This window comes from Dermacentor variabilis, chromosome 2 (genome assembly GCF_050947875.1).
Source record: "Dermacentor variabilis isolate Ectoservices chromosome 2, ASM5094787v1, whole genome shotgun sequence".
NCBI lineage: Eukaryota > Metazoa > Arthropoda > Arachnida > Ixodida > Ixodidae > Dermacentor > Dermacentor variabilis.
In genome coordinates this window covers 13189625-13215561 of record NC_134569.1, presented here as the reverse complement: position 1 = coordinate 13215561, position 25937 = coordinate 13189625, and the positions used below count along the sequence as shown (strand labels likewise).

The 25937-nt window shown below is 49.4% G+C and overlaps 1 protein-coding gene across 3 annotated transcripts in view; it reads left to right on the top strand.

Annotated features, from left to right (window-relative positions):
- Positions 1 to 25937, top strand: part of LOC142571369 (diacylglycerol kinase delta) — a 481001-nt gene that overhangs the window by 42295 nt on the left and 412769 nt on the right. Inside the window, exon 1 of one of the 3 annotated variants that reach the window (XM_075679656.1) lies at positions 473 to 607. The exons of the other annotated variants lie outside the window; for them this stretch is intronic. Within the exon in view, the coding sequence (XP_075535771.1) occupies positions 605 to 607 (3 nt within the window). The 5' untranslated portion in view covers positions 473 to 604. Of the gene's footprint in view, positions 1 to 472; positions 608 to 25937 lie in introns of those variants that run through there. 3 annotated transcript variants of the gene reach the window in all.

The window sequence follows — 25937 nt, the reverse complement described above, 5'->3', positions numbered from 1 at the left end:
ATCGGGCGCCGGTTAACGTGCAGGCAAACGTAGGTTTTCAGCGCCCCCTCCCTGTCTCCCTTCCCACCCTCCTTTTCTAAACAGGGCGCTGTTTTGCGTGACGGCACGATGAAATGAACGGACAAGAGGAATGAGTGAAAAAAGTGTGAAAGAAAGAATGAGCCGTGGGAGCGCACCGGCGGTTCTTGGAAGTCCGCACGTTACAAGCGCCCTCGTATCGGCACAAATCAATAAGCGACTGGCTTGTTTCTCTCCTGTTTCCGCCTTGCCCTTTCGCTGCTTACATCACCGCCGCGTTCACTTTATGCGCCGGCCGGAAGAGGTGCAATGGCAAACTGCTCGGGCGGCCGCCGGTTTATCGTGTTCCGTCGTCGGGTGCCGAGCGGTATATCTTGAGAAAGCGGGCACACGCGCGGCTGGGGAGAGAGACGGCGAAGGAACGCCTTGGGGGAAGAAGCGGAAAGGAAGAGCCTAGCCAAATACCGTGCAGTGGAGCAGACGCTTGAACGTTGCCGTCGGTTTAATCGGTGGCCAATTCGCGACGCCGTCGGCGCGGTCCTTTATCCAGCATCCTGCTTCACCTGTCGTGCAGGCGGGCGCTCCCATGGTGAGTGCCGTGCGCTTGCGATTGCTTTAGTGTGCTTATGATTGGTTGTATTCACTGTCTTCGCTTTCCTCGACGGACGTCTTTATGTTGTATGCGCTGGGTTATTTCTAGCCTTAGCTATGAGTCGTTCAGAAAGCCGACCTGCTGTGCTGCGCGCGATGTCGACTTTTGGACACCGGCCGCGGTCGCGTACCGAAAATGCCAGATGCGGACGTCGGCAGGAGTCGCAGCAATCCGGTGCGCTGCGCTGTGCACGCAACAAAGCTTTAGCTTTGCGACCCCAGTTGAAGCCTTAGCGGTACGTTCTAGTGTGTGTAATAACAGACGACAATGTGCGAACACCGGCGACAGTGCTGCGCAGACTGCGGTAGCCTCAGCGGTTGCAACTGCACCCGCTATGATTGCGCAGAATGGGCGTCCTGCTGCCGAGCAGCGGGGGTCGCCTGTTCGACTCCCAGCTACGACGAAATGGAAACAAATGTAGCACGTCCATAAGGTGTAATGTTCGCGTAGTTGAATGGAGCAGTCCGCAACTCTGTCGATCGCGACGTCCCTGATAGCCCGGGGACACATTTAAACTACCAGCGACAACCAAAGCGCCGACCGACCATACGTGTCTTGCGAGTCCGACGGCCGATTTAAGTCTTTATTTGGCAGCTGTCCATTTCGCATTTTTATCTCCGTCGTCATTCGCTCGGATTATCACCGGGGTGGGCCGACCGACGCAAGACAAAAACGTATAAATGAAATGTTGCAGAATGCGTTCCCATATACGAGGGTTGCGGCTTCCACATACAGTGTGGCCCGTCTGCCACGAAGGAGACGCACGTGCAAACGTTTCGCCCCGGCAAGCTCGTGTGGCTGGCGGCGCAGGAGTCTCTCTCTGTGTATACGTGGGCACACATGTGCGGAGCGTAGCTTCAGTTAGCACATGCAGCTCGAGCGCCAGCCAAGTTGGAATGTTCCCGTTAACAGTGGACCGTACTGCGCACATTTTGAAACGCGCCACCGAACAACAAGAGCGCGCGGAAAGGGACACGCGACACGCCATGGCCGCACTTGTCCGCGGGTCGTGCCATGCCGGGCGCTCTTGTTGCTCGGTGGCGCGTTTCAATTCGACGCCCGGTGCGCACGCCCAAGCCTACACAGCGCCGCACCGTTCCGAGCAGCTCGCGGCCCAGCGCTGGCCAAGTTCCGCGGGCGCGCCCGGTCGCACTCCTTGGCGCGCCGCCAGGAGTTCCGGAAAACGTCGCCGGTGTCGTCGGCCGAGCCCCGGGACAAACCGCGCGCCGCCTCCTCGCCGCCTTTCAACCGGCGCTGCTGGTGCCGCGGCGTCCGCTACCGGCCGTACCTTTGTTGCTGTAAATATTGTTTTTTCTGACTCGCGATTGGTTGCCACTCGCGGTCTTCAGCAAACGAGGCTGCTGGCATGGCAGGTCGATTTCTGACGCCGCTGGGCTTTTGCTCGCGCCCCTTCCGGGCGAGTACTCCCAAGGGGTTCGTGCGAACGACGACGATACGGAAAGCGTGCGTGGCGGGGGTCGCGTGTGCAGAGGCTGGGCCACCCGTCGTTTCCTTTTTGTGCCGCGGATTCGCGGAAAAGATGCCGCCTCGACCTCATAGTGCGAGCTGCTCCTGGAAGGTGGGCTGTGCGCACCCTTTACAACCGCCGTCAGAAAAACTCGGAGAAGAGATGGAGAAGGGAGCAATGCGGGATTGAACAGGGAATGGATACGCGTAACGTTAGAAGACAACAAGGCGTATTACAGTATGGATTAACGTAGGTGCGTATACGTGGTATCCTAGTCGAAATTGGGATGGCGTCATCAAGAGGAAGTTGGTTAGTTTGTCTACCGTGCAGATCACATAACCGGTGAATGTGATGGTAGCGTATCTACTCCTCCTCGCTAAAAGCTTGCATCGTGCGTTCAGAAAAGATGCCAAGAGGTCTCTAGTGGGGGTGGGGGGGTAATTGGTGCTGGGATGTAATAGTGGTGTGGTTACGCATTTGCCCGGAAGAAGCGTCGCTGTTTTCTTGCGGGCCACTGCCCGACCCAAGTGTAGGCAGGCGCAGTCGGCCCATCAGACTCACAGGATGGAATGAGCCCCCATCATTTTTCGACGCCAGTGCAGGCAGACTATGGAATAATCATTGCTACTTTATGATGGTATCAGAATATTTCTCCCTTGTGAGTATTTTGTTTTCTATCGCTATCCCCTAGACTCGTACAATATATTTCTCTAGCCTGGCGACCCCCCGGAGATAACTCGAAATAGTTGCGCTATTAATAAAACTTCATATGTTGTGAGATATCTTTATGGTGCGACATTTTAAGCTTGTTTATTGGCATTCGGTTTGTGGGTGACCAGACCACAGATTGATTACCTGGGAAACGGATACCGTGCTCGTTTCGTTTTTGTTGAAAAGCAGCTGCCGCCCGTGAATGCGAACAGCGGTGACTTATCGCGGAGTGATTTATCGTTTATTCTGATTATCATGTGGAAGCAACAATGAAATAATTTATTAACAAATAAATGTTTAAAAAAAAATACTTTGCTCTAGCCTCTCGGCGCGCGGACCGCTACGCCTCACGGGCTTCTATTGCGCACTCAAATCAGTCTTTCGCTGTCAACGAAAAAAATAAAGAGCAAAAATACGCCTGTACGTTTTTTATCAGAACTGATGTGTGCACAACTCTATTCATGGACAGTCTTTCTGTTGCAGTGAAGCGAAACTTACAGGGGCCGAGCTTCTGCCCATATGTGGCTGCGTCAAGTAGTTTGACAACTAGGGTGGTTGCTTGGGCTAGTTGGTAATTCATGATCAAAAATAACGTACAGCGCAAAGGACCAGGACAGCGATAGACGACATACATACAACGCTTTTCGTGTCAGTTTCTTTGACTACCTGCCGCAATTTCGCATTTGCCGAAACGCGGAAGAGCAAAGCGAAAAAAAAAAGGGAATCAAGTTCAACTCTGAGTGGTGTGTATTATGTCTTCAATGAATGGGAGCCGTGCTTCAGTTGGAAGTGCCAGCGGTGCCGTCTACATGTCTTCCTTTTTTTTTTGTGTGTGTGTGTGTCGTAAAATTTGGCAAGGATGTCTTTGACGTTCAAGATGTTCGCGTTTTCTGTGCTCCAGATTAAAGACCGACGTCAGTGGAATTTTGGACCGCGTAAAAAGCCCATAGGTTCAGACTGTGTAGATGGAGCAGCCTCCGCGCTGGATTTTACGCTTGAAATGCGAGTGAATGTGTCACGATAAGCTTGCAAAAATGTACGTTTTACATCCTGAAACTTAAAAAAGAATAGAAACAATAAAGACGCTGTCATTAGCGCTCGGCCGGAAGTGACGGATAACCCAGATGATGATGACATGAGATGAGCCTCCGCTTTGAAACGGGGTGGTGCCGCATGTAACCAAGGTCTTTCTTTAAAGGGACCCTGAAACGCTTTTGACGATTTTCTACAAACGTACCGAGTCGTTAGAGTAGGTCCTTCTGATCATTAAATGACACATCTAAGTGCCCCGCGTAAAGCGTGTAATTTATTATAAGGTTTTAAAAATGCACATCGCTGCCGATCGCAGCACACTTCTCTGCGGAATTTTAAGCCGCCCCTACCCATATGACCGAAATAACCCATAAGACGTCAGTGGGGCGAGCTATCCGATTGGCTGACAAGGGCGCGTGATCTATAATTTTTCCAACTTTATGGTAAACAAATGATCTTCGTAATAGTTGGAATGTTAGTTAATTTGTTTTTCTGAAAAGAAAGTAACATAAAGAGAATGCACAAGAATAATTTTTCAATACACTTAAGCACTTCCGGCACACAGCAAGTGTCGTCTGCTTGTGTTACAACGTACTCCATTTTGACGAGAGCTCCGCGGTCAGTCGGTTTCAGTCTTTTCGCGAACACTATGATTCGACTTTGTTGCCTTGTGGACTGCAAACGTAGCGACTGGCAGTATGTCAAGCTGCGACATCGTGCCCCTCTGCAAGGCAGCGTACGAGCGAACTGGCTGCTGCGCATCGGACTGCCGCTATCTGATCGGCGCCAGGATTTGCGCGTTTGTGGCCGTCACTTTACATCGGAAGATTACTAACGCAATAGCGTTTCGCGAGTCCGGTATTAGGGCGAACGCAAGCGCAAGGGGACAGAGTCTGGCCGCTTAACTGTGCCGTAACGGGATGAGCCATGAGATGAGCAGAAGGGCAAATGTGAATGGTCTGCACGGTGCAGCCACCTGGTGGCACAAAGCTCAACCATACACAGTAGCAGCAACGAAGTGTATTCTTCTTTGCTGCTGGTGTGTATTTTTCGCAGGAGTGTAATCATCAACACGTTGTTTTTATAAATGTTTAAAATGTTTTACACTTGCTTACAGCAATATTAGCGCTTTGTTTGGCTGGTTAAGCGCTGCGCCAACAAGTGTCTGGACCGTGCAGACCGATCAGGGCGCTCACGTACGTCTACGCCAAAGTTCCTTCATCAGCTTGAGTTTATGCCTCCAGTCATTTGCCGAAATGACCAGCTTGCCTGTGGTTAACGGAATACCAGACACGTTCGGCGCTACGACAGAATGCTCGCAACGCACGCTGCTTCGATTGCTCTCGCTTGGGGTCGACGGCCAAGCGGCTAGTGGAGAGGTCTCGCGTGGGCGGGGGCGGGCTCCAAAACAACCGGAAGTGGACGATATGACGTCGCATCGTGACGCTGAACCAGTGAAGGCGGAGCTTAGCCCCGCTCGTTGGGCGAACGAGTTGAGGAGAAAAAGCATGGCTAGGGAGGAGGGTAACTTCTAATCGCTTGTAGCTCCATTAATACGTAACGCTTCACTTAAATTGGGGTGCGAATGTTCTACTGAAGCTGTACCCTACGCGTCTACAAAATTTGTCCGAACCGTTTCAGGGGCCCTTTAAAATATTCTCTTGCATTAAAATGTTCAAGTATTTTTATACTCTAAATGTTTAGAACCATCGCTGCTTCTCTGTATGACGTCTTGAGAACAGGCGGCGCCCGCTACGCGCTGAGAAATCTCGAAGGTGTGATTTACGTCATATCCGCCAGAGTGCACCCGTCATCTGCTTAAGTGCAATTCGAAAGCTGCCAATAAAGCTTGCTAGGTTTACAACGTGTTAATTACGACCAGCTGTTGTCCCAAATCAACGAAATTTACCATTGCGCTTCTGAACGAGGACGTGATCTTTCACTGGCTGCCGGGACATTGTGGCATCGTTTGTGATCACGTAACCGATGACGCTACCCGACGTGCCCAGGCTGGAGCACCGACACTCCTTATACCTTTATCGAGAGTCGACGCTGCAAGAGAGCTTCGCAACCTCGCGCGTACCATCACGTTGAAATATTGGCATACTCCGCAGGACTTGTCGATTATACAGCCTCGACCCATCACTGAAGCTGAAATTACCAGCAAACATTTCACTACGTGGCGCAGCACTGCTGTGCCGGCTGTGGTAGGTCACTAATTCGCTACAACTATCGCATTGGAATGGCGGACTCACCGATGTGCGCTAAGTGGGAGTGTGAAGAGACCATCAGTCATCTTCTGTGCCACTGTTCTCGCTTCGATAATCAACGTCAGACTCTCCAGTGTGCCTTGAATAGACTTGGCTATAGGCCGTTTACAGAAACAAAGCTCTTGAGAGCCTGGCCTCGCAGTTCATCAGACCAAAAAGCCATTCTAGAGCTTCTTCAGTACCTGAAGTCAACAGACTTGAGTGTTCTACTGCAGAAATGCTGCACCTAGTTTAGTGCATGTGAAACTGCGATATAGATTCACGTCTTCATTCTCTCTTTCTTTCACTCCCTCTCCCCACGTGTAGGGTAGCAAACTGGACTCAGTCTAGTTAACCTCCCTGCTTTTCTTTCCTCCCTTCTCTCTGTGCCAATAGAAGCGTTAAACAATTATCAGATCCACAGCTTTGCCAAAGTTGCTTCAGTAGTATACGACATACATAGTATTCATGACAACCAATTTAGCCAAAATGAAATTCAGTTTAAACAATTAAGTGCACTGTTCCGCGTGCGTTTCGCCTCCGTGTGTCTCAGCCAAGGGGGCCAGCTTTTAAAACGATAAACGATGGTGGGAGCGGGACGTGTTTTGTGAAGTCACCTCGCGCACACTGGTGAATTTTTTTGAGTTATCGTTGGTATGTATATTAGCTAATCAGCCAAAGCTATTTGGCTAACGTGTCCAGGGAAAGGGGATCCCGGGGGTTGAGCCTATGCCGGGTGTTTGGACCTTTATGGCCCCTCGCCGGAGGCAACACCTCTTTGACCTCGGCTTCATGTAGACGGCGGAAATCGGTAGTTGCCTTTTCCTGTTCTCCTCTCCTTTCTTCGTCTTTCTATCTCACTTTCAATGTTTCCTGTCTTCATTTCTTTTTACTTCCGAAACTTGCTGATCGACCTCAGAAATGAGAGCGCACCGGAGAAGTGTTTAAATTTCTTGGCCGACACACTTGATACTTCCCCCGCTATCAAGTCATTCACTCTGGCAAACCAGGAAATACAACGAAAATGATCTCGCATTTCCTCTTTTCCAAATATCTAACTCAAACAAGGCCCAGCCTCTAAGGCATCGAAACTGGCAAGTAGTGACCTCCTCTTGGAACTAAGTAATCGGTTGTATTTCGAGAACCCCGGTTTCAGTAACCCCAAGCCGCACCATGAACAACATCCGCGGTGTCATTTTTGATGATGACTTGATGGGGCTGGAGGAGGAGGAGGAAAAAACTTTATTCTGGTCCTGTACAAGGTGTTGCCACCTGCCTGGCTAGTCCCATGTCGGGACCGGGAGGTCAAGCCTCCTAGCCCTATCACGGGCGTACTGGACAGCCAGGACTTGAGAAATATGATCTGAAGATCTGATCATTCCTAAATACCGATTCCGGGAAATGCCAGGGCCGAGCGACCCACACTCCCAGAGCCGATGTTCAAGCGTGCATATCTCCTTTTCGCATGCTTTGCATAAAATATTCATGTCTGTAATGTCATACCATTCCTTTATTTTGCAGGTGAATAATAAGACTGTGTTTGTAATTGCCTAAGTGTAACTGCTTGTGCTCTGTTTAGCCTATAGTGAGGGGGTGGAAACTCCCTCCTTTCCATGTAGTAATGTTTTGTAATTTCATTGTATGTAATGAGCGTATCTCTCTGTAGGTTCTCCAATCCAGCAGAACCAAACCATATGTAAAAGCGGCCCGGTCTGTAAGGTCGCGGGCGACACTGTTGGCCGATTCATTTGGATTGACAGGAATGTCCTCAAGTGAACCAAGGTGTGCCGGGAACGGAGACTGAATATCTGGACGAATAGAAAGAACAAAATGTTATCCACATAAATCCCTTTCAACGCAACTGTGCGCGAAACGAAGCATACACTCGACCATTTTGTCCTGCTGAACTTGTCTTGCATCTCTCAACTGTGGCAACTCGGCACCAGGTGGCGGTCGTATCATGTACGAAATAGAGTTACTGTATGTGCTACCGCAGGTAGCAGAGTTGCGCGTCTGTTTTATCACGCCGCTAGCGCCTCTATTGGCAGAACGTCATCACGTGGTAGCCAAGCAACCGTGCATTGCGGAGAAGCAGATGTTCGGGCCAATTTTAGTATTTCCCGACGCCGCCGCTGCAGCGAACTGGATTGACACAAGTTATCGCCAGTCAAATTCAAATCCAATCCGGCCGATCTTGCCGTTCGCTGTCCACGTGCGTGCTAGCTGCGTAGCAACAACGCAACGTGCGCAGCGCATCTCACGTTTGTTTCGTCGGCCTGCCTCGTGACACCTTACTGCAGTAATTGTTTTTCTTCCTTTGTAAAACTAGTGAAGGGTGTTCAGGTAAAGACACCTGAACAAACAAATTTTCAGTCAACTGCCTATTGCGTCAAGTGTGTATGAGATGAAATTGCTTGACTATACAGCTACGTGCTTTTTGGGCTGTGCTAAAAAAATTCACAGCTGGAATATTAAAAGCTACTGCAAGTCTGGATTTTTTTAACATAATGGAAGCACGTAGAGTGATACGGAAGATTTAGCTGGAATTACCAGTTTTCTGCATGTGATGCACCACACTGCTTTCACAGAAGTGTCGTAAAAAAGCCAGCTCACATTTTCATGATTATGCACTGCTTGGGTTTTTTCTGAATATGAAAGAGGTTACTACTAATTAAAGATATTTAATCTACTACAGCTTATGTGAAGCAGGATGCAAGAGGAATGAATGTCGTCATTTAACATACGGTAAGGGCCGTGTTTTGAATTATTCCCTCTAATGTAGCTATGTCAATCCTGTGAGAAAAACTTTCGCTACACTCCCACAGAAGGCTACTTTTGGAATCCCTGCAGTGAAAAGGCACATAATGAAATCACACTTGCAGGCGTAGCTGATATCCGTTGCTTGCTGGTAGATGGATATGTTCCTACACAAGATCTAATGGGGTTCCAGAGTCGAAATATCAATGGTTGGTCATTGATACACCAGTAATATTTTAGACTGGCTACATGTTGAGAGCTATGACACAGAAGCAAGTATGGGCCTCATTATATTTAGTACAGTTTCCTTTGTAAAAGAGCACAACTTGATAAAGCTCACTATATCAAAATATTTGCACGCGCATACACTAGTGTTCTTCGTTTTTTTCTCTGAAATTCGCATTGTGATTTTACTGCCAAAAAAGAGGTAGTTGCGGCTCGGTGCTTTTTGTTACAGTTTACATGCTAAAAGAGCACTGCACTGCTCTTAGTAGCGTATTTATCTCTATTGAAACAAAATCTGAGTGCCAAGTAGTATTCAAGCGAAGGAAAGTTATTAAAGTATCTGATTGTTTACCTCAATTACTAAAGTTTGTCCAGTTTTTATTACGCTATGTTATTTCGAACCTTATACTACCTTGTGAAGTAGCTTTTTCGCACGAAACTTTTTGTAGGATTTCCGGAATCTATAATATAACATCACCATATTCCCTAAGTTTATTTGGTGCGATCTAATCGTTACCGTCGCGGTTCACGAATGCTGCATCTGATCGGCCTATATAGAATACACAATCTATTCTAGATACGCGACTGCCCATGCGTTTTTAGGGCGGAGAAAGTGCACAGGTGAACGCAAGTCCAAAAAAAGAACTAATATACGCGCTGCATCTTACGCCGCGCCCCAAAAAAAGGGGAAGCGCCTTTTTCTTCACAATCTAATCCAGTCAGCTGTTTCGATGCGCTTTGTTTGCGATTAGGCGGAAAAGCGGTGCACAAGCGATGCAAAAGCGCCCACGGCCGATCTACGATACGCTAGGAATGTCGCCTGCAAAAACGGAGTGCGGCTTCGCCGCATAGACTTGGTTGCTTCTCAGGCAAGATGGCGGACCTACGCGCAACTCTGCTACCTACGGTAGCATATACAGTAATTCTAGTACGAAATAATTAAGCACCTACACCCTGAAACTCTAAGAGCACTAGTAAGTCTTTTCAATGCCATGTAGTGTTACGGTTGGTGTGTAATACTGCGGGCAAGAAGGATGCTCAAAGGCCATGCCTAATCGAAACGGAGGATGTATCTCTAATTCGCTATGGTTTTCTCGAGTGGTTGGCGGTCTGGCAGGAGCCCCGCAGGGATGACAAGCCCCTTTGTGTGTGCGAGTACTCTAGGGGAGAATCCTTTTCACAAACTGTGCGACTCCAGGGAAGCACCCTTTCCGCGAACTGTCCGACTCTAGGGGATACCTTTTTTTAATTGAAATGAAAATAAAAAAAGAGGCGTAGTCACCTTATAATGGTGATGGCTACTCCTTTTCTCATAGCGGAAACAACATCTAGAGGAGGCCCTTTCCGCGAACCAAACAGGACCCGCGGGTTGCCGCCAGAGGAGGCAAGCACGTGAAAACGTCATCTGGGAGAAAGGATCAGCCGCCCATCCCCGACCAGACTCCGTGGGTTGCCACCAGAGGAGACAAGCACGTGCAGACGTCACCTGGGGGAAAGGATCAGCCGCGCATCCCCGACCACTTCGTGGGTTGCCACCAGAGGAGTCAAGCACGTGAAAACGCCACGTGGCAGAAGGGATCAGCCGCCCATCCCCCACCAGACTCAGTGCATGTCACGTGACGTTGACGTGAGCAAGATCCCGCCTACGATTTTAGTGGGCCTATTTAAGGGGCCCCGCAATATACTTTTTCAATTCCATTCGTTCTCTTATTCTATATCCTTAACCAACCATTGAATAAACAGTGCAAGTTTTGCACTAGCAATCGTCTCGTCCCTGCCTGGTTGCCATGGCCTACCGGACGCCTGCAGCCCGCCAACAACGCCACGCTACCCAGTGTTAAGAACGGCCAGCTGAAGTGCAAGTTTTGCCAGCCAGTAGCGACAGCGGTGGCAACTTTCCTTGAACGCTACCGCAAACCTCTAGCCACGGCGTCACTATGTCGACTGTGTGTGAAGAACAATATGCGCGACCTCAACTCTCCGTCGCTGGAGCCAAGATGAGTGCGACGAAGCAGGCTTTGTGCCTGAACCCGCCACCGCCAATCTGGTCTGCTGTGAACGAGGGAGTCCCCGAGGGAACGTAGTTCGAGACCCCTTGCCACGCGCCGTCCAAGTCGCAAGACAATGGGCGCCCGGCCGCGCTGGGGGGGGTCAGCTCGGGGAATAAAAGGCACCTTTCCTGACACAAGCCCCGAGTTCTACGAAGTCTTTCTGACCTCGGTTGGAGACCGTGAACCTCGCGCAAGGAAGTGTGTGTGTGTAAGCCGTCCCGCAGAGAGGCGACTCGTTTACGATGACTGGTCGGCTGTTTCCCTCACCTTGTGGTCGAGGGAGGACCGAGTGTTTATAAACCGCTGTTGTGCGGCGGCTCAGTGCACTTTCTCTCGCAGTCATGCTAGACTGATGACCTGCAACATCCTTATGTAGATACTGTAAATAAACCCATATTCCTCGTTCTCGATGAGAAGCAGTCCTTCCCTTCATCAACGTCCTCAGCGTGGATAAGTGGGACAACGGCATGGGCCAGCTACCTTCTAATTCATGCCCGACTCCAATCTTTACAACTGATTACGAGCGATGGGATTGAGCCCCCAATCCTAACACCAGTAATAACGCCGGTCGAGGTTCGAGAAACAGGCGTCGCAACAGTAGGCAGCTGGTTATATTCCATTTTCTTGGAAGGAAAGTGTGATCATCTCTATACTTAAACAAAGCAAGGGCCAATCTTTAGCCAGTAGGTATTCGAAAGAAATGGTAAACCGGCGCTTGATCTGTGTGCCGGAAAGCAGCAACATCCTACCAATGTTATTTCAGGAAAGGTATGTCCACAATGGACCACCTTATTCATATTGAGGCAAACTAAAGATGCTTTTTACATACGCAGTTCTATCTCGGTATTTCTGGACCTAGGAAAAGCCTATATATCATGGCGGTTCAGAATTCTCTGAGACCTTTCGGCGATGGGTGAACGAGGCAACGTGCAATCTAAAGTTGTTTCTCTAATCGCACATTCCGCGTAAGAGTGGGTAACGCTTTGTTTAGACCTTTCACCCAAGTGATCGGTGTACCGCAAGGGGGCGTGCTTAGTTTCAAGCTATTTCTTGTAAAAAATGAATTCGCTGCATAGAGTCATCTCACGCACAATGTTCCGTTTATGTAAACGATGCGCAAATAGGCTTTAAGTAGCTCAATATTGTGATATGTGAACCACTAGTGCTGCTTGCAATGAAGAAATTGTCCATATGGGCATATGAAAATGGTTTTAAATTCCCAGAAGAGGGCGTAACGCCAGTCCCAAGTATTGAAGTGAAGGAAGATGAGCTCACTGTGAGCAGTGAGCATAAGTTTCTAGCAATTATTTTAGATTGAATGCCTGAAGAGAATTAACCTTTTACAACTTCTGTCGCGCACAACACGGGGTAGTGATCAAATGTGTTTCCGGAACTTGCATAACAGTCTCGTCGGTTTACGCCTTGATTACGGAGCTGTAATTATCATTCCGCGACGCCAAGTGCAGTAAAAATTCTAGACTCCGTTCACAGTCTGGGTATCCGTCTCGCGACCGGTGCTTTTAGAAGTCCGATCCAAAGCCTCTAAGTATAGGGTCTAATCAGTGGTTACTTCATATGCAGCGGTCATTTACATATTTTGTGAGAGTACACGCGAACATTGAACATCCTTTTTATTCTACCATAAACGATATGACCGCTGCCACACACTTCCATAAGCTACCTACAGCGAGAAGGCCGTTCTCTCTTGGTGTCAGAAACATTTGTGACGAAATGGGTATCCCGGTGATTGAATATTGTCCTATGGCTCCAGGGAAATCAGTACTGCCGTGGAATTGGCATGTCATAGATTGTGGCACATCGTTTGTGCAGGTCTCGAAACACGCGCCAGAGGCACATATTAGTTCTGTGCAAGTACTCGCGCGCAGAGTTTTACACTTCTAAGCCGCATGCCGTGGTGTCCTACGCTGCCGTCGATCCACCCTTCTCGGAATCCATACTGCTCCCGCAAACGAGTATCTTTACGGCCGAGGCCTATGCATTATTGTCGGCCGTGAAACATGTAAGGAAATCAAAACTTCGAACAGCAATTATACTTACAGACTCTCAAAGCGCCGTAAAAGCCTTCGATTCACTCTGTGAACACTAAAATCCTGTACTCATTGAGCTCTATTCCGTTCTATGTATAGAGCGTATTCGTACAACCAGCATATCATCATATGCTGGGCTCCTCCATGGCCATAGAGGCATCGAGGGCAATGGGCTGGCAGACCAAATGGCCACGTCAGTTATAACGCACGCTAATAATCCTGCAGCTGCTGTCCCAGCAACAGATTCGGAGCCTTCCTTGCGAAAGAAACTGCGAAGCCACTGGCAATGCTTGTGGGACGCTGAAACAAATAAGCTTCACTTCATTAAGCCACAGTTCGCTTTCTGGCCCTCTGCAACGAAAACACGACGGTGCCCTTTTTCGTTTTTCTCAAAATAGGACACATATATGGCACCCACAGTTTTTTGCTGACCGGTGATGGACCTCCAACTTGCGGTAGATGCGGTGACAGGCTGACCATCCTTCATGTCCTCCTGTCGGGAAGCAGAAGCTCAGAGAAAGCAACGCCTTCCTCTCGCATACCGCGGCAGCACATTCCTCTTTATCCCATGCGTTTCTCGGTCCAGGAGCGTTTTATGACACCAATATAGTCTGTTAGGGTTACAGAATGGGTACCAAGAGAAGGGAAACGCAATCGAGGACGACGGAAGACTAGGTGGAACGATGAAATGAGGAAATTCCTGGGCGCTAGTTGGAATCGGTTGGCGCAGGAAAAGATTAATTGGAGATCGCAGGGAGAGGCCTTCGTCCTGCAGTGGCCGTAAAACAGGATTATTATTATTATTATTATTATTATTATTATTATTATTATTATTATTATTCCTAAGTTTCTTGAATGATGTTGTATTACATGTATTAGCCCAATAAATCCGTCGCGCATCCTCTCTCCAGAGGATGCCGCTGCGATATTAGTTTTGTACACTCATGCCTCCAGGCCTTTGCGTTTCAAGAGCTCTGTTTAGGCAGTAGTGCTTCTTCCAAACGGTTGCCTCTGAAATACTTTAGTATAGTGTCATTCTTTCACTACTTATCTTTGGTGTCCACGGCATACCTCATGAGTCATTGCCATTATTTTATTACACATGGGCCTTACGCATTTTACAGCGACCGCTTTTTAGGCCCCCTTACATCCACGTAACGTGCACCTCTCGTAATTCATCGCTCCGCTGCGAACTCATGAACACTAGCCTGGCGCTCTTCTAGCCATACTTGGCCCTTACACCACTAAACACGTTCATTCACTTACAATTGTTTCGCTAAATGTTTAACTACTTGCGTACTTTTCGTAAGCTCAAATGTAAGATTGTGTATCGCGTTCGAAAACGTAGTGTTCAGCAGTTTCCTGCTCGCTATATTTTCCGTGGCGAGTTTTTTCCCCCTCGTTTGGATCTTGTGGCCGCAAAAACACGAAGCAAAGTGCAAAGTGAGGGCGGGCCCACGCGTGTTGCGCGTGCGGCAGTCGCGCTCTCTGTTGCGTACTCAAGGGTAGCGTACCGTACTGCTGCCGAGAAGTAGCGACGCCTGCCTATCGAAGCTCGACCGACATTACTTATTGGGTAGCGTGGCGTTGTCGGCGGGCTGCAGGCATCCGGTAGATCATGGCCACCAAGCAGGGGCGAGACGATTTGCTAGTGCGGAACTTGCACGGTTTATACAAAGGTAGTTGAAGAAAATAAGAAAAGCATGAAGTCTCAAATAAGAAGTATATCAAAGTACATTTCGGAGCCCCTTAAATAGGCTCTCTACAAGTGTGGGCGGGATCTTGCTTCCGTCGAATGACACGTGACAGGCACGGAGAGAGGGCCCCTCCTCCTGCAATACCGAGCACGGGAAGGAGAACTCGATCCTCTTTTCGACGAATCCGGGGAGAAGGTCGGGTGAATGACCTCTCCGGCGCCGTGGGGTCCGGCCATAGAGTTTCTCACTATAACACCTAGAGGGAAATCTGGCGCCACCGTCTATGGGAGATTCTTAAGGGGGCACCGTGCCGTCATGGGAATGACGGTATATATGTCTGCGAGGCTCGTGTTGGCTGGTGTTGTACGAGGCTTCGTCTAAAACATGGATATGGCTACACAAATAGCGCGTTCTCAAAGTAACATCTTCTTAAAATCTTTCCATTCACGCATATTACGTCTTTACTCACCTACAATGCAACACCAAGCGAAGAAAAGCAAGAACAGACGACCAACTGTTTCAAGCGAGCGCGAACCTTGTCGTCTGTCCTCCAACTTTAGCGGCCCGCTAATACTTTTTACGTAACATATAGTCGTACACGCAATAACAAGTTCTCATAGTTAAAGAAAACATATTTTCGCGTAATAATAAAGCTAATACAGCTTTTCACGTGCTGTTTTAGTAGAAAATGACTCATTGTGACAGACGGAACGGTGCTTGCCAACCGCGTCTTCAAGGTGTCCTGTCTCTCCGAGAACGATGCCAATCCGAAGTCACAAAATACCGGCATTCCCATGCATACCACAGCGCAGCAGCGCCAGATTTCCCTCTAGGTAATGTAGTGAGAAACTCTCTGGGTCCGGCCAAGAGAAGGTGGAGGGGATGAGGTCGCCCGTGGGCTCTGGCTCAGGGGGTAGGTGAATGACCTCTCGCCACGTGGTGTCAGACGCCAACACTAACATCTCGCGCCGGATGATCTGAAGTGAGTCGGCACTCGATGGCGGCCCCGACTTGTGGTGACGGTGAGGCGCGACGGTCGGCTTCTGCTGCAAGCAAGCAGCCGCGTCGCGCTCTTTGTCGGGCCCGTGCGAAGCGGACGCCGATAGGAAATGCGACAGAAGCAAAGCAGAGAGAGGCCTTTTTTTTTTTTTAGAATAGGGGCCGCCAGAGAAAGCGATTAGCGTCTAGGCTCGCCTCAGCGCATGCGGCCAAACCAAACGGGATCTTTGGGTTTGGCTTTTCATCCTGTAAGATATAACGGATTGCATTAGTTCGTTTTACTTTTTTTCTGAAATAGTAATAGTAATAATAAATAATAATAACAACAATAATAATAAAAGCAGCCCGCGGCTGCCTGGCTACGTCGTCACCTTGAAGTATTTCGCGGTCGCCAGTTCACCGTTGAGCGTTGTCGACTCACTGGTGTTCCTTTCGAGAGCGCTACTGCCGCGAGAGCGGGCCCGGCCCCCTTCGCGTCCAGCGCCCCGTTGTAACAGCAGCGGCGCAGCGCCGGCGGCCACCGAAAGTTCGAAGGCAACCGGGCCGCAGGGCACGTGTCGCCCGAGGCGCGGTGTCGAGAACAGCCGTCGCGGGCTCGCTGCTCCGCAGCGGTGCGGTGGCCCGCAGAGACCACCTCCGGTCAGAGCCTTCCGTTCGGCCTCCCGCGCTGTTGCGTGACGCTCTGCTGGCCTCGATGGAGGGGGTGGGCGATCCGTTGACATCGCAAAGCTCTGGGCCCAGATTGCCACACCAGCGTCGGCGGTTTTCGTGTGGGCAGATCGTCGCATTGTCTGTGCAGTGCAATCGGAGCCGGAGCTATTCAGTCCTACTAATTGCGAAACTCCGCGTAGACGCCGCACGTTTCAGAATTGGGGCGCTGCGATTGGCTGAAAGCGTAGAGGGAGAGGGAGTAACGGGGGGAGGGACGCTGCGTTTGTCGCGTCAGCTGTCTATAACCAAGGTGACTATGAAGCACCCTTTCTTTTCAACAGCATAAATAAGAAACAAAAAGCGAAAAATTAACGACATTTCCAACCAATTGCAGCGGGATTTATCGTTTCCCGCATTTCTTGCAGGCGACGGGCCCCGACGGCATCGAAGCAAATGTTTCTTCTCTTTTGTCACTGGTGGCGCGACAGTCAGTTGGCACCCGCGAAGTGACACCCGGAGTCGTAGGTCGGCAGGATAAGCGGATACTCCATCACACTAAACTCGTCGACGCACATATCCATATCATTCACTCGCGTTCGTGTCCACCTGGGCACGCTCCGTCAGTCACTCGTATTAATGTCTGCATCCGCTCAAAATCACCGTTTCCTTCGTGTACTCACGTTAGCAGCCGCTCATATTCCTGTTCATATTCGCTCCCAGTCGAACTCACTCGCGCACACACGTCCGCTCGTACACACGTGGTCACTCACTAGCGCTTTATACCTCGCGCCTGTGAATCGAGTGGGAAGCGAATATGAGCAAGAGTGCTCGTGAGTCCGGCGACCTATGTATGACCTATGTATGCCCCGATTTCGAAGCCGAGTTTCGGTACGATTGAAGGACTCTGGCTTGCGTCATGCAGCGGTATATGACAGAATGGGCTCCTCCTCTGTCTGTCTGTCTGTCTGTCTGTCTGTCTGTCTGTCTGTCTGTCTGTCTGTCTGTCTGTCTGTCTGTCTGTCTGTCTGTCTGTCTGTCTGTCTGTCTGTCTGTCTGTCTGTCTGTCTGTCTGTCTGTCTGTCTGTCTGTCTGTCTGTCTGTCTGTCTGTCTGTCTGTCTGTCTGTCTGTCTGTCTGTCTGTCTGTCTGTCTGTCTGTCTGTCTGTCTGTCTGTCTGTCTGTCTGTCTGTCTGTCTGTCTGTCTGTCTGTCTGTCTGTCTGTCTGTCTGTCTGTCTGTCTGTCTGTCTGTCTGTCTGTCTGTCTGTCTGTCTGTCTGTCTGTCTGTCTGTCTGTCTGTCTGTCTGTCTGTCTGTCTGTCTGTCTGTCTGTCTGTCTGTCTGTCTGTCTGTCTGTCTGTCTGTCTGTCTGTCTGTCTGTCTGTCTGTCTGTCTGTCTGTCTGTCTGTCTGTCTGTCTGTCTGTCTGTCTGTCTGTCTGTCTGTCTGTCTGTCTGTCTGTCTGTCTGTCTGTCTGTCTGTCTGTCTGTCTGTCTGTCTGTCTGTCTGTCTGTCTGTCTGTCTGTCTGTCTGTCTGTCTGTCTGTCTGTCTGTCTGTCTGTCTGTCTGTCTGTCTGTCTGTCTGTCTGTCTGTCTGTCTGTCTGTCTGTCTGTCTGTCTGTCTGTCTGTCTGTCTGTCTGTCTGTCTGTCTGTCTGTCTGTCTGTCTGTCTGTCTGTCTGTCTGTCTGTCTGTCTGTCTGTCTGTCTGTCTGTCTGTCTGTCTGTCTGTCTGTCTGTCTGTCTGTCTGTCTGTCTGTCTGTCTGTCTGTCTGTCTGTCTGTCTGTCTGTCTGTCTGTCTGTCTGTCTGTCTGTCTGTCTGTCTGTCTGTCTGTCTGTCTGTCTGTCTGTCTGTCTGTCTGTCTGTCTGTCTGTCTGTCTGTCTGTCTGTCTGTCTGTCTGTCTGTCTGTCTGTCTGTCTGTCTGTCTGTCTGAAATTTTCGTGATTGCCGTACAGCGATTTCTCCGAATTTTCGTCTCGTGGTGAGTTCGTTCAGACGTAATGCCTGCATACGATTTTGAAAGAGCTGCGCTTTGCTCTTCGATGCCCCTTGAGCTCGCGGATATCCCCTCTAGACTGACCGGTGTTAAGAACGGCCCAGCTGAAGTGCAGGTGTTGCCAGCCAGTTGCGACAACGCGTGTCAACGTTTCCTAAAGTGCCGCCGCAAACCTCTAGCCACGGCGTCACTAAATCGCCATTGTGACTGAATGAGTTCGGCGGGCCAACTATTGTTGCCGAACCCACCAACGCGGACCTGATCTGCTCTGAGTGGGGGAGTTGCCGCGGGAACGTCGTCGGAGGCCCCTTCCCACGTGCCGACCAAGACGCAAGACAATGGCTACCCGGGCTCAGTGCGAGGGTCCGCTCCGAGTTCTACGAAATCCGTGTGATGTCGGTTTCGGACTGTAAATCTGCGTGTGTGTGTGTGTGTGTGTGTGTGTGTGTGTGTGTGTGTGTGTGTGTGTGTGTGTTTGTAAACCGTCCCGCGGAGAGGCGGCGTGTTTACGATGACTGGACGAACGTTTCCGGCACCTTGGAATCGGGGAAGGACCGAGTGTTTATAAACGGCTGTTGTGCGGATGCTCGAGACACTTTCTTAAGCAGTCATGTTAGACTGAGACACTCTCTCAAGCAGTTATGTTGGACTGACGTACTTTTCTCTCGCAGTCATGCTAAACTGATGAACTGCATGTAAATGCTGTAAATAAACCCATATTCCTCGTTCTCGATGAGAAGCAGTCCTTCCCTTCATCAATGTCCTCAGCGTGGATAAGTTGGACGACGGCATGGGCCGGCTACCTTCTAATTCATGCCCGACTCCAATCTTGACAACGGATCACGAGCGATGGGATTGAGCCCCCAATCCTGACACCGGGCTTCGAGGAGGAGGAGGAGGATGGACTTCGCACCGTAAACTTTGGGCCAGGGTTCAGCGCGAGATGGGGCGTCGCAGCGCGCGCAGTTGATGAAACAAGGCCGGAGGCTCTTTCGCAAAAATTGCGCGGATTAAGCGCTGTAGGGACCGGCTGGCATTTAGGACCTCGCCGGAGGCTAGGATCGATGTGAGCCATCCCAAGCGTTGAAAGGGGTAATTGTGCTGGGTATTTCGGGCTGCACCTTTGAGCGCATGCCTTCGTAATGTCGGCACCAAGCAGCGCGTTCGGAATCGCTCTACAATTTCGTGAACAACAGTTTCATTTGTATTTTTTTGTCATTGGCTTCTGTTTTTATTTTCCCCGCTTTCTACATGTCTGCGAGTGCCAATTAAAAAAAATATGGGTAAGCGGAGGGCTTTTTGTGCTGCCTGTAGCCTGCGCTTGAGGATGTTTGTGGGCAGTTTATGCTTGTACTGATTTTTGTTTGTTTTTCCGTGTATTTATTTTCATTTCATTGCAGTATTAGAAATGCACTATCACACCCTGTGCCAATTATATTGAACCATGTACTTGACGTTATGAGAAATAACGTACACATCTCTAGTCTGCGTGTGAACTAATAAATAAAAAGGTTATGTGACCGGGGTTGTTGGAGAAGTATGGGAGAGGCCTTTGCCCTGCAGTGGGCGTAACCAGGCTGATGATGATGATGATGATGATGATGATGTTTTTCGTAATCACCGAAGCCTTTATAGAGAAGTCGCTTACATTGAACCCGTTTTTAAGTAACCCGAGTAATGACACGGATGTGATTCCTTGTTGAATATCCTTGAGTTGTATGAATTCAAGAATTATCCTGATTCGTTAGGAAATTAGGTAATTTCTATCGAATCAGGGTAACTGAACTGAATTGAACTGAAGTGAATTCGTTCAGACGTAAGTGAGTGAGTGAGTGAGTGAGTGAGTGAGTGAGTGAGTGAGTGAGTGAGTGAGTGAGTGAGTGAGTGAGTGAGTGAGTGAGTGAGTGAGTGAGTGAGTGAGAGTAGTACCACGAATACCCTAGTTCGTACTCAAGCTCCTTTAATAACGTTCAGGATTAATAGAGTCAAACGCTTTGCTGAAGTCGATTTGAACCCCGAGCGTGAGCAGGTTTAATTAAAATTGTCTTAATATCAATTCTTTTTGTTCTAGTAAAGCAAGCTGGGTTGACCTTCCTCTTCCAAAAGCAGACTGACAGTCAGTTAACAGACTGTGTTGTCTAAATTTGAAATACGCTGAAATATTATTTTCTCAAGCCCTTTTCAAAAAGTTGGAAGTATAGAGTTAGGTCTGTAATTAGATAACTCAGTCTTATTGCCCGTTTTAAGCAGAGCAAGTACTTTAACGATGTGCATTTTGGCAGGCCCAGATACCAGACGTATACTAAAACAGGTGTGAATAATGTTTAAGGCGTATTTTACAGGTGTCATCTGTATACCATCAGTGTCACAGGATAGTATTACATAACTCGGAAAATAAGTGAATTAACTCATATTCATTAGTAGGATACAAGAAAATATATCAGGGCATGTGACCTGAACGTAGCGGTCCACATTTATACCTACACTCATGCCGGCTGCACTGATGATTGGTCTTCACGAGAGGTTGGCACGCGTCGAGGACATCAAGCACACCATCTACGCCGACGACATCACCATCTGTTGCTCCGGCGGCTGCGAGAGCAGAGTCGAAGAAGCCATGCAGGAGGCGATCGACGTGATCGAGGAGTATCTCCGACCCACCGGACTTCGATGTTCCCCGCCAAGTCGGAGCTTCTGATTTACAGAAAAGAGGGGGAAGGCAAACCCAAAGATTGGATGCTAGTCTCCGAAAACAGCATCAGTCTTCGTACTTGTGACAAGGGGGGGGGGGGGGGAGGGGGTGTTGATACCCACGGTCGACCTCATTCGGGCCCTGGGCATGTTTGTCGAATTCAACGGCGGGAACGGAACGGCTCTCCGCAAGATCATCGCAAAGACGGACAACGCTTTCCGCCTCGTTCTCAGAATCGCGAACCGACCCCGAAGCATGAAGGAAAACAATCTCCTCAGGCTGATCAACGCCTTCGTACTATGCCGTCTCACGTACTCGATTTCTATGCACAACTGGCTCAGAGCGGAGCGACACAAGCTCAACGCTCCCATCGGCAAAGTAGTCAGAAGGGCTTTCGGGCTACCATCACGACTCATACCGAGGATCTTCTCAAGCTGGGGGTACATAACGCCGCCGAGGAGATTGCCGAAGTTTAAGAACATGCGCAACTCACTCGCCTGACCACCAAAGTGGCAGGTAAACGTACCCTCGAAGAGCTGGGTTACCACGCTGCGGCATTCCCGATGGTCAGTAACCCGATTCCTAGGTGCACTTGAGACACGTTCGAAGTGGCCCCCGTGCCCCGAAGCGTCCATCCCGTCCACAACAAGGGCAGACGCAAGGCCAGAGCAGCAGCGATCTTCAAACAGGTCAAGCAACGAGACATCAGAGCAAGCTTCGTCGACGCCGCGGAGTACAGCGATGGGAATACATTTGCCGTCGTCGTGATCGACTCCAGCGGCAAGATTTCCAGTAGCGCCTCGATTCGCACTTCAGACCTCGAAGTCGCCGAGCAAGGTGCCATCGCCCTCGCCTTGCTAGACGGTCGTGGGTCCGAGATATGTAGCGATTCCAAAACGGCAGTCAGGGCTTTTCAAAAGGGTGGCATCGCCGAGCAAGCTGCTCGTCTTCTTAGCGTCTGTATGCTCTCACGTCTTCTTCTTAATGTCTTCTTCTTCACGTCTTATGCGTCTTCTTAAAGTCCGTATGCTCTCACGCATCATTCGATTTACTGGTTTCCCGCTTACGTAGGGTTGGTCGAGGGTGCTCCCCCGAACCTCACCCACCGCACTTCCTTTGTAAGGAGCGCCGACTTCCCTCCCCTCTGCGGCCACCAGGACGCTGCCGCTACTCATAACGAGGTTACGAAATTCTTTTACATGTGTAGAAGAGTCTTTCCACCCCCTCACCCTAAGTTTAATAGAGCACAAGCCGTTAATTCTCTTCTTACAGACCGCCATATATCCGTGTCTTGCCGTTCTACACGGTTTACCCCGACGTACATCGCGACGATACCTGCCCCTGCTGCGGGCAGACCTCCACTCTAGCACACATGCCCCGGGAGTGCGGTTCGAGATACCCCAAGTTCAGCAAGGAGGAGTGGGACTTACTTTCGCGTAGCCCCGCTCTAGACAAGCAAATCCTGGCTGCCCGGCTTGCCTGCGACCGGGCCGGTGGGCTAGACCTGCTGGTCCCGACGTGGCACTAGCCGAGTGCGCGACGAGTTCGCGTCCTCGTCGGGCCTCCAATAAAGTTCTTTCACTCACTCACTCACTCACTCCTCATTGCAATATATATATATATATATATATATATATATATATATATATATATATATATATATATATATGCGCGCACACACACCCACACACACACACATTACGAGAGGGATGAGCCACTGCATCTTTTGCTTGCTTAGAGCAGAGGTGGAACAGCTACGCCAATTGCACCAAACTGCGCCGATAGCGGTTGTTTGCGTCATCCTGCACCAAAACGACATTTTAGCACGCAGAGGACTAACAAAAAGAATGAAGCGACAGTCACAGAACCGGAAGCTAAAAGTACGCATTGCAGAAATCACCCGCAAAGCGGAGGAGTACGCAACGCATCTAGCTACGTCCAATTGGGCACGCTTCTGTGACTCCCTTAATGGCACACTGAGTACCGCAAAAACTTGGCGCATACTAAGAGCAATTATGGAACCAACCAAAACCAAGAACGAGGGCTGTAAAGCGGTGGAACGGCTAATCCATACGTACCCAGGGACAGAACAAGAACTCAAAGAAGAATTATATAACAAGTGCTTCGGAACAGACCCATCTCCCGCACCCTGTGAGAGGAAATACGGGGGAGCGCCTCACCCTGAACTCGATGAACCCATCTCCATCGAAGAAGTTAGAGCTGCCATAGCGAAAATGACCCGAAACACAGCGGCAGGCAAAGACCAGATAACTAACTCCATGATTAGAAACCTAAGCGATGAGGCTTTACAGGCATATACTACCTTTATTAATGAACATTGGCAACAGGGTACTATTCCAAGGGAGTGGAAGCACGCTCAAATAGTTTTAATTCCCAAGCCTGGCAAGAAATTAGCAATTAGTAACCTTAGACCAATCTCCCTAACTTCCTGTCTGGGGAAACTATTTGAAAGAATTGTGAATTCTAGATTACAAAACTACTTAGAGGACAATGAAATCATTCCAGACACTATGTTTGGATTCAGACCCAAGCTCTCAACTCAAGACATCCTCCTACAGTTGAAGGAAGAAGTCCTAACAAATATACCAAGATCAAGCGAACACGTTGTCATGGCCATCGACATAAAGGGCGCTTTTGATAACGTAAGCCATCAAGGAATACTCGATGGCCTGGCTGAAACAAACTGCGGAGAGCGGATATACAACTATGTTCGCAGCTTTTTAAACCAACGAACCGCTGAGATTAAATTTGGCGCAGTAGAAATCAAGACCTTCAAGGCACCCAACAAGGGCACTCCCCAGGGCGCAGTGATCTCGCCAACGCTATTTAACGTGGCGATGATAGGCCTTGCAAGGAAACTACAAGCCATCCCAGGTATCCAGCACGCCCTATATGCGGATGATATTACAGTCTGGTGTGTCACCGGGTCGCTACGTGAAAAAGAAGAACGATTACAAGCAGCTGCCTGTGAAATCGAGACATACGTGCGAGCCAGAGGGCTGCAATGCGCGTCAGAGAAATCTGAGATTATACGAGTCTGGAGAGGGAAAGGGAATCGTAACGTCCCGACGGACCCTGCCCTTAAACTGGAAATCAGACTTGGCAATGATGCAATACCTGAGAAGACCACAATCCGGGTACTGGGCATGTGGCTACAATCAAATCAACACTGCCAACACGGGCTTAACCTCATCAAGACGGCAACACAACAAGTCTCAAGAATGATAAAGCGGGTAGCCACTAAAAGGACGGGGATGAAGGAATCAGACACCCTTCACCTAATCAGAAGTCTGGTGGTTAGCCGCTTCATTTACAGCTTACCGTATTACGAGCTAACGAAAACAGAGAGGGATGCGATCAATTCGTGCTTACGGAAAGCATACAAGATCGCCCTACAAATTCCGCAATGCGCCTCAACCGAAAAGCTCATGTCTCTTGGAATTCATAATACATTCGAAGAACTGGCAGAAGCTCAACTGATAACTCAAAGAAACAGACTTGCACAAACGACCGCGGGTAGGAAACTCCTTGGCAGACTCGGGTATCACGAGTTCCTAGAAAAACACAACCAAGCTAAACCCATCCCCACAATAGTCAGAAACAGCATCAAAGTGGCGCCAATACCCAGAAATATGGACCCAACTCTCCATGCAGGCAGAAGAGAAGCCAGAGCTGCATACATTGAGAAAACGCACGGCGACAAACCAAACTCCCGCTTCGTGGACGCGGCAAGATACCCAGGCAGGCAGAAAAGAACGGTAGCTGCTGTCACTGACTATTTGGGCAGAGAAATCATTAGCGCCTCCACTCGCAACACCACTATCGTGGAAGCAGAAGAAATCGCAATAGCCCTTGCTATCAAAGCGACGGAACCAATCCAACAACAAATAACCATCCTATCAGACTCTCAAGCGGCATGCAGAAGCTACCTCAGGGGACGAGTATGCACCGCAGCCTATAGGATTCTACGAGATATAAAACCCCGAGCCAGATTTCACCTTATATGGGTACCCAGTCATGAGGGAATCAAGGGAAACGAAGAGGCTGACAGAGTAGCTCGTGCGCATGCTACACACCACGGGTGCTCACAGGACACCTCTGAAGACCTGATCCCGATTGACCAGAACTACTCTGCAATTTTAAACTACCACAGAGGAAATAGAATGAAACTACCACCCCCAAATAAAAACCTCAGTAAGGAAGAACAGGTTATATGGAGAAAGCTGCAAACGTATACATATAACAACCTGCACATTCTCCATAAAATCCACCCTGCAAGATATGCGGACACATGCCCATGGTGTGGAGCCACGCCAACCTTAGACCACATCTCATGGGCATGCACGGCATATACACAAAAGACAAACACAGAAATTACGGATCATACACAATGGGAGGCGGCGCTGTCCAGCTCACAGGAAGAGGTCCAAAGGGCCATCATCCGACAAGCGAAACAGCGTGCGGAAGCCAGTGGGGCCCTTGTCTAGGGGCTCCAACCATTGAGCGTTTTATTCTTCAGTAAAGTTGTTCTATCTATCTATCTAGCGCAAATTGTGCCGAAGCATGTATAAGAGCGAAACCCTCCTGCCGTCGATGCTTCGCAGCTAGCAAAGCTGAAATCAAAACCAACAGCACGCTATCGTCATCGTCATCATGGAAAGAAGCAGAGGCCCG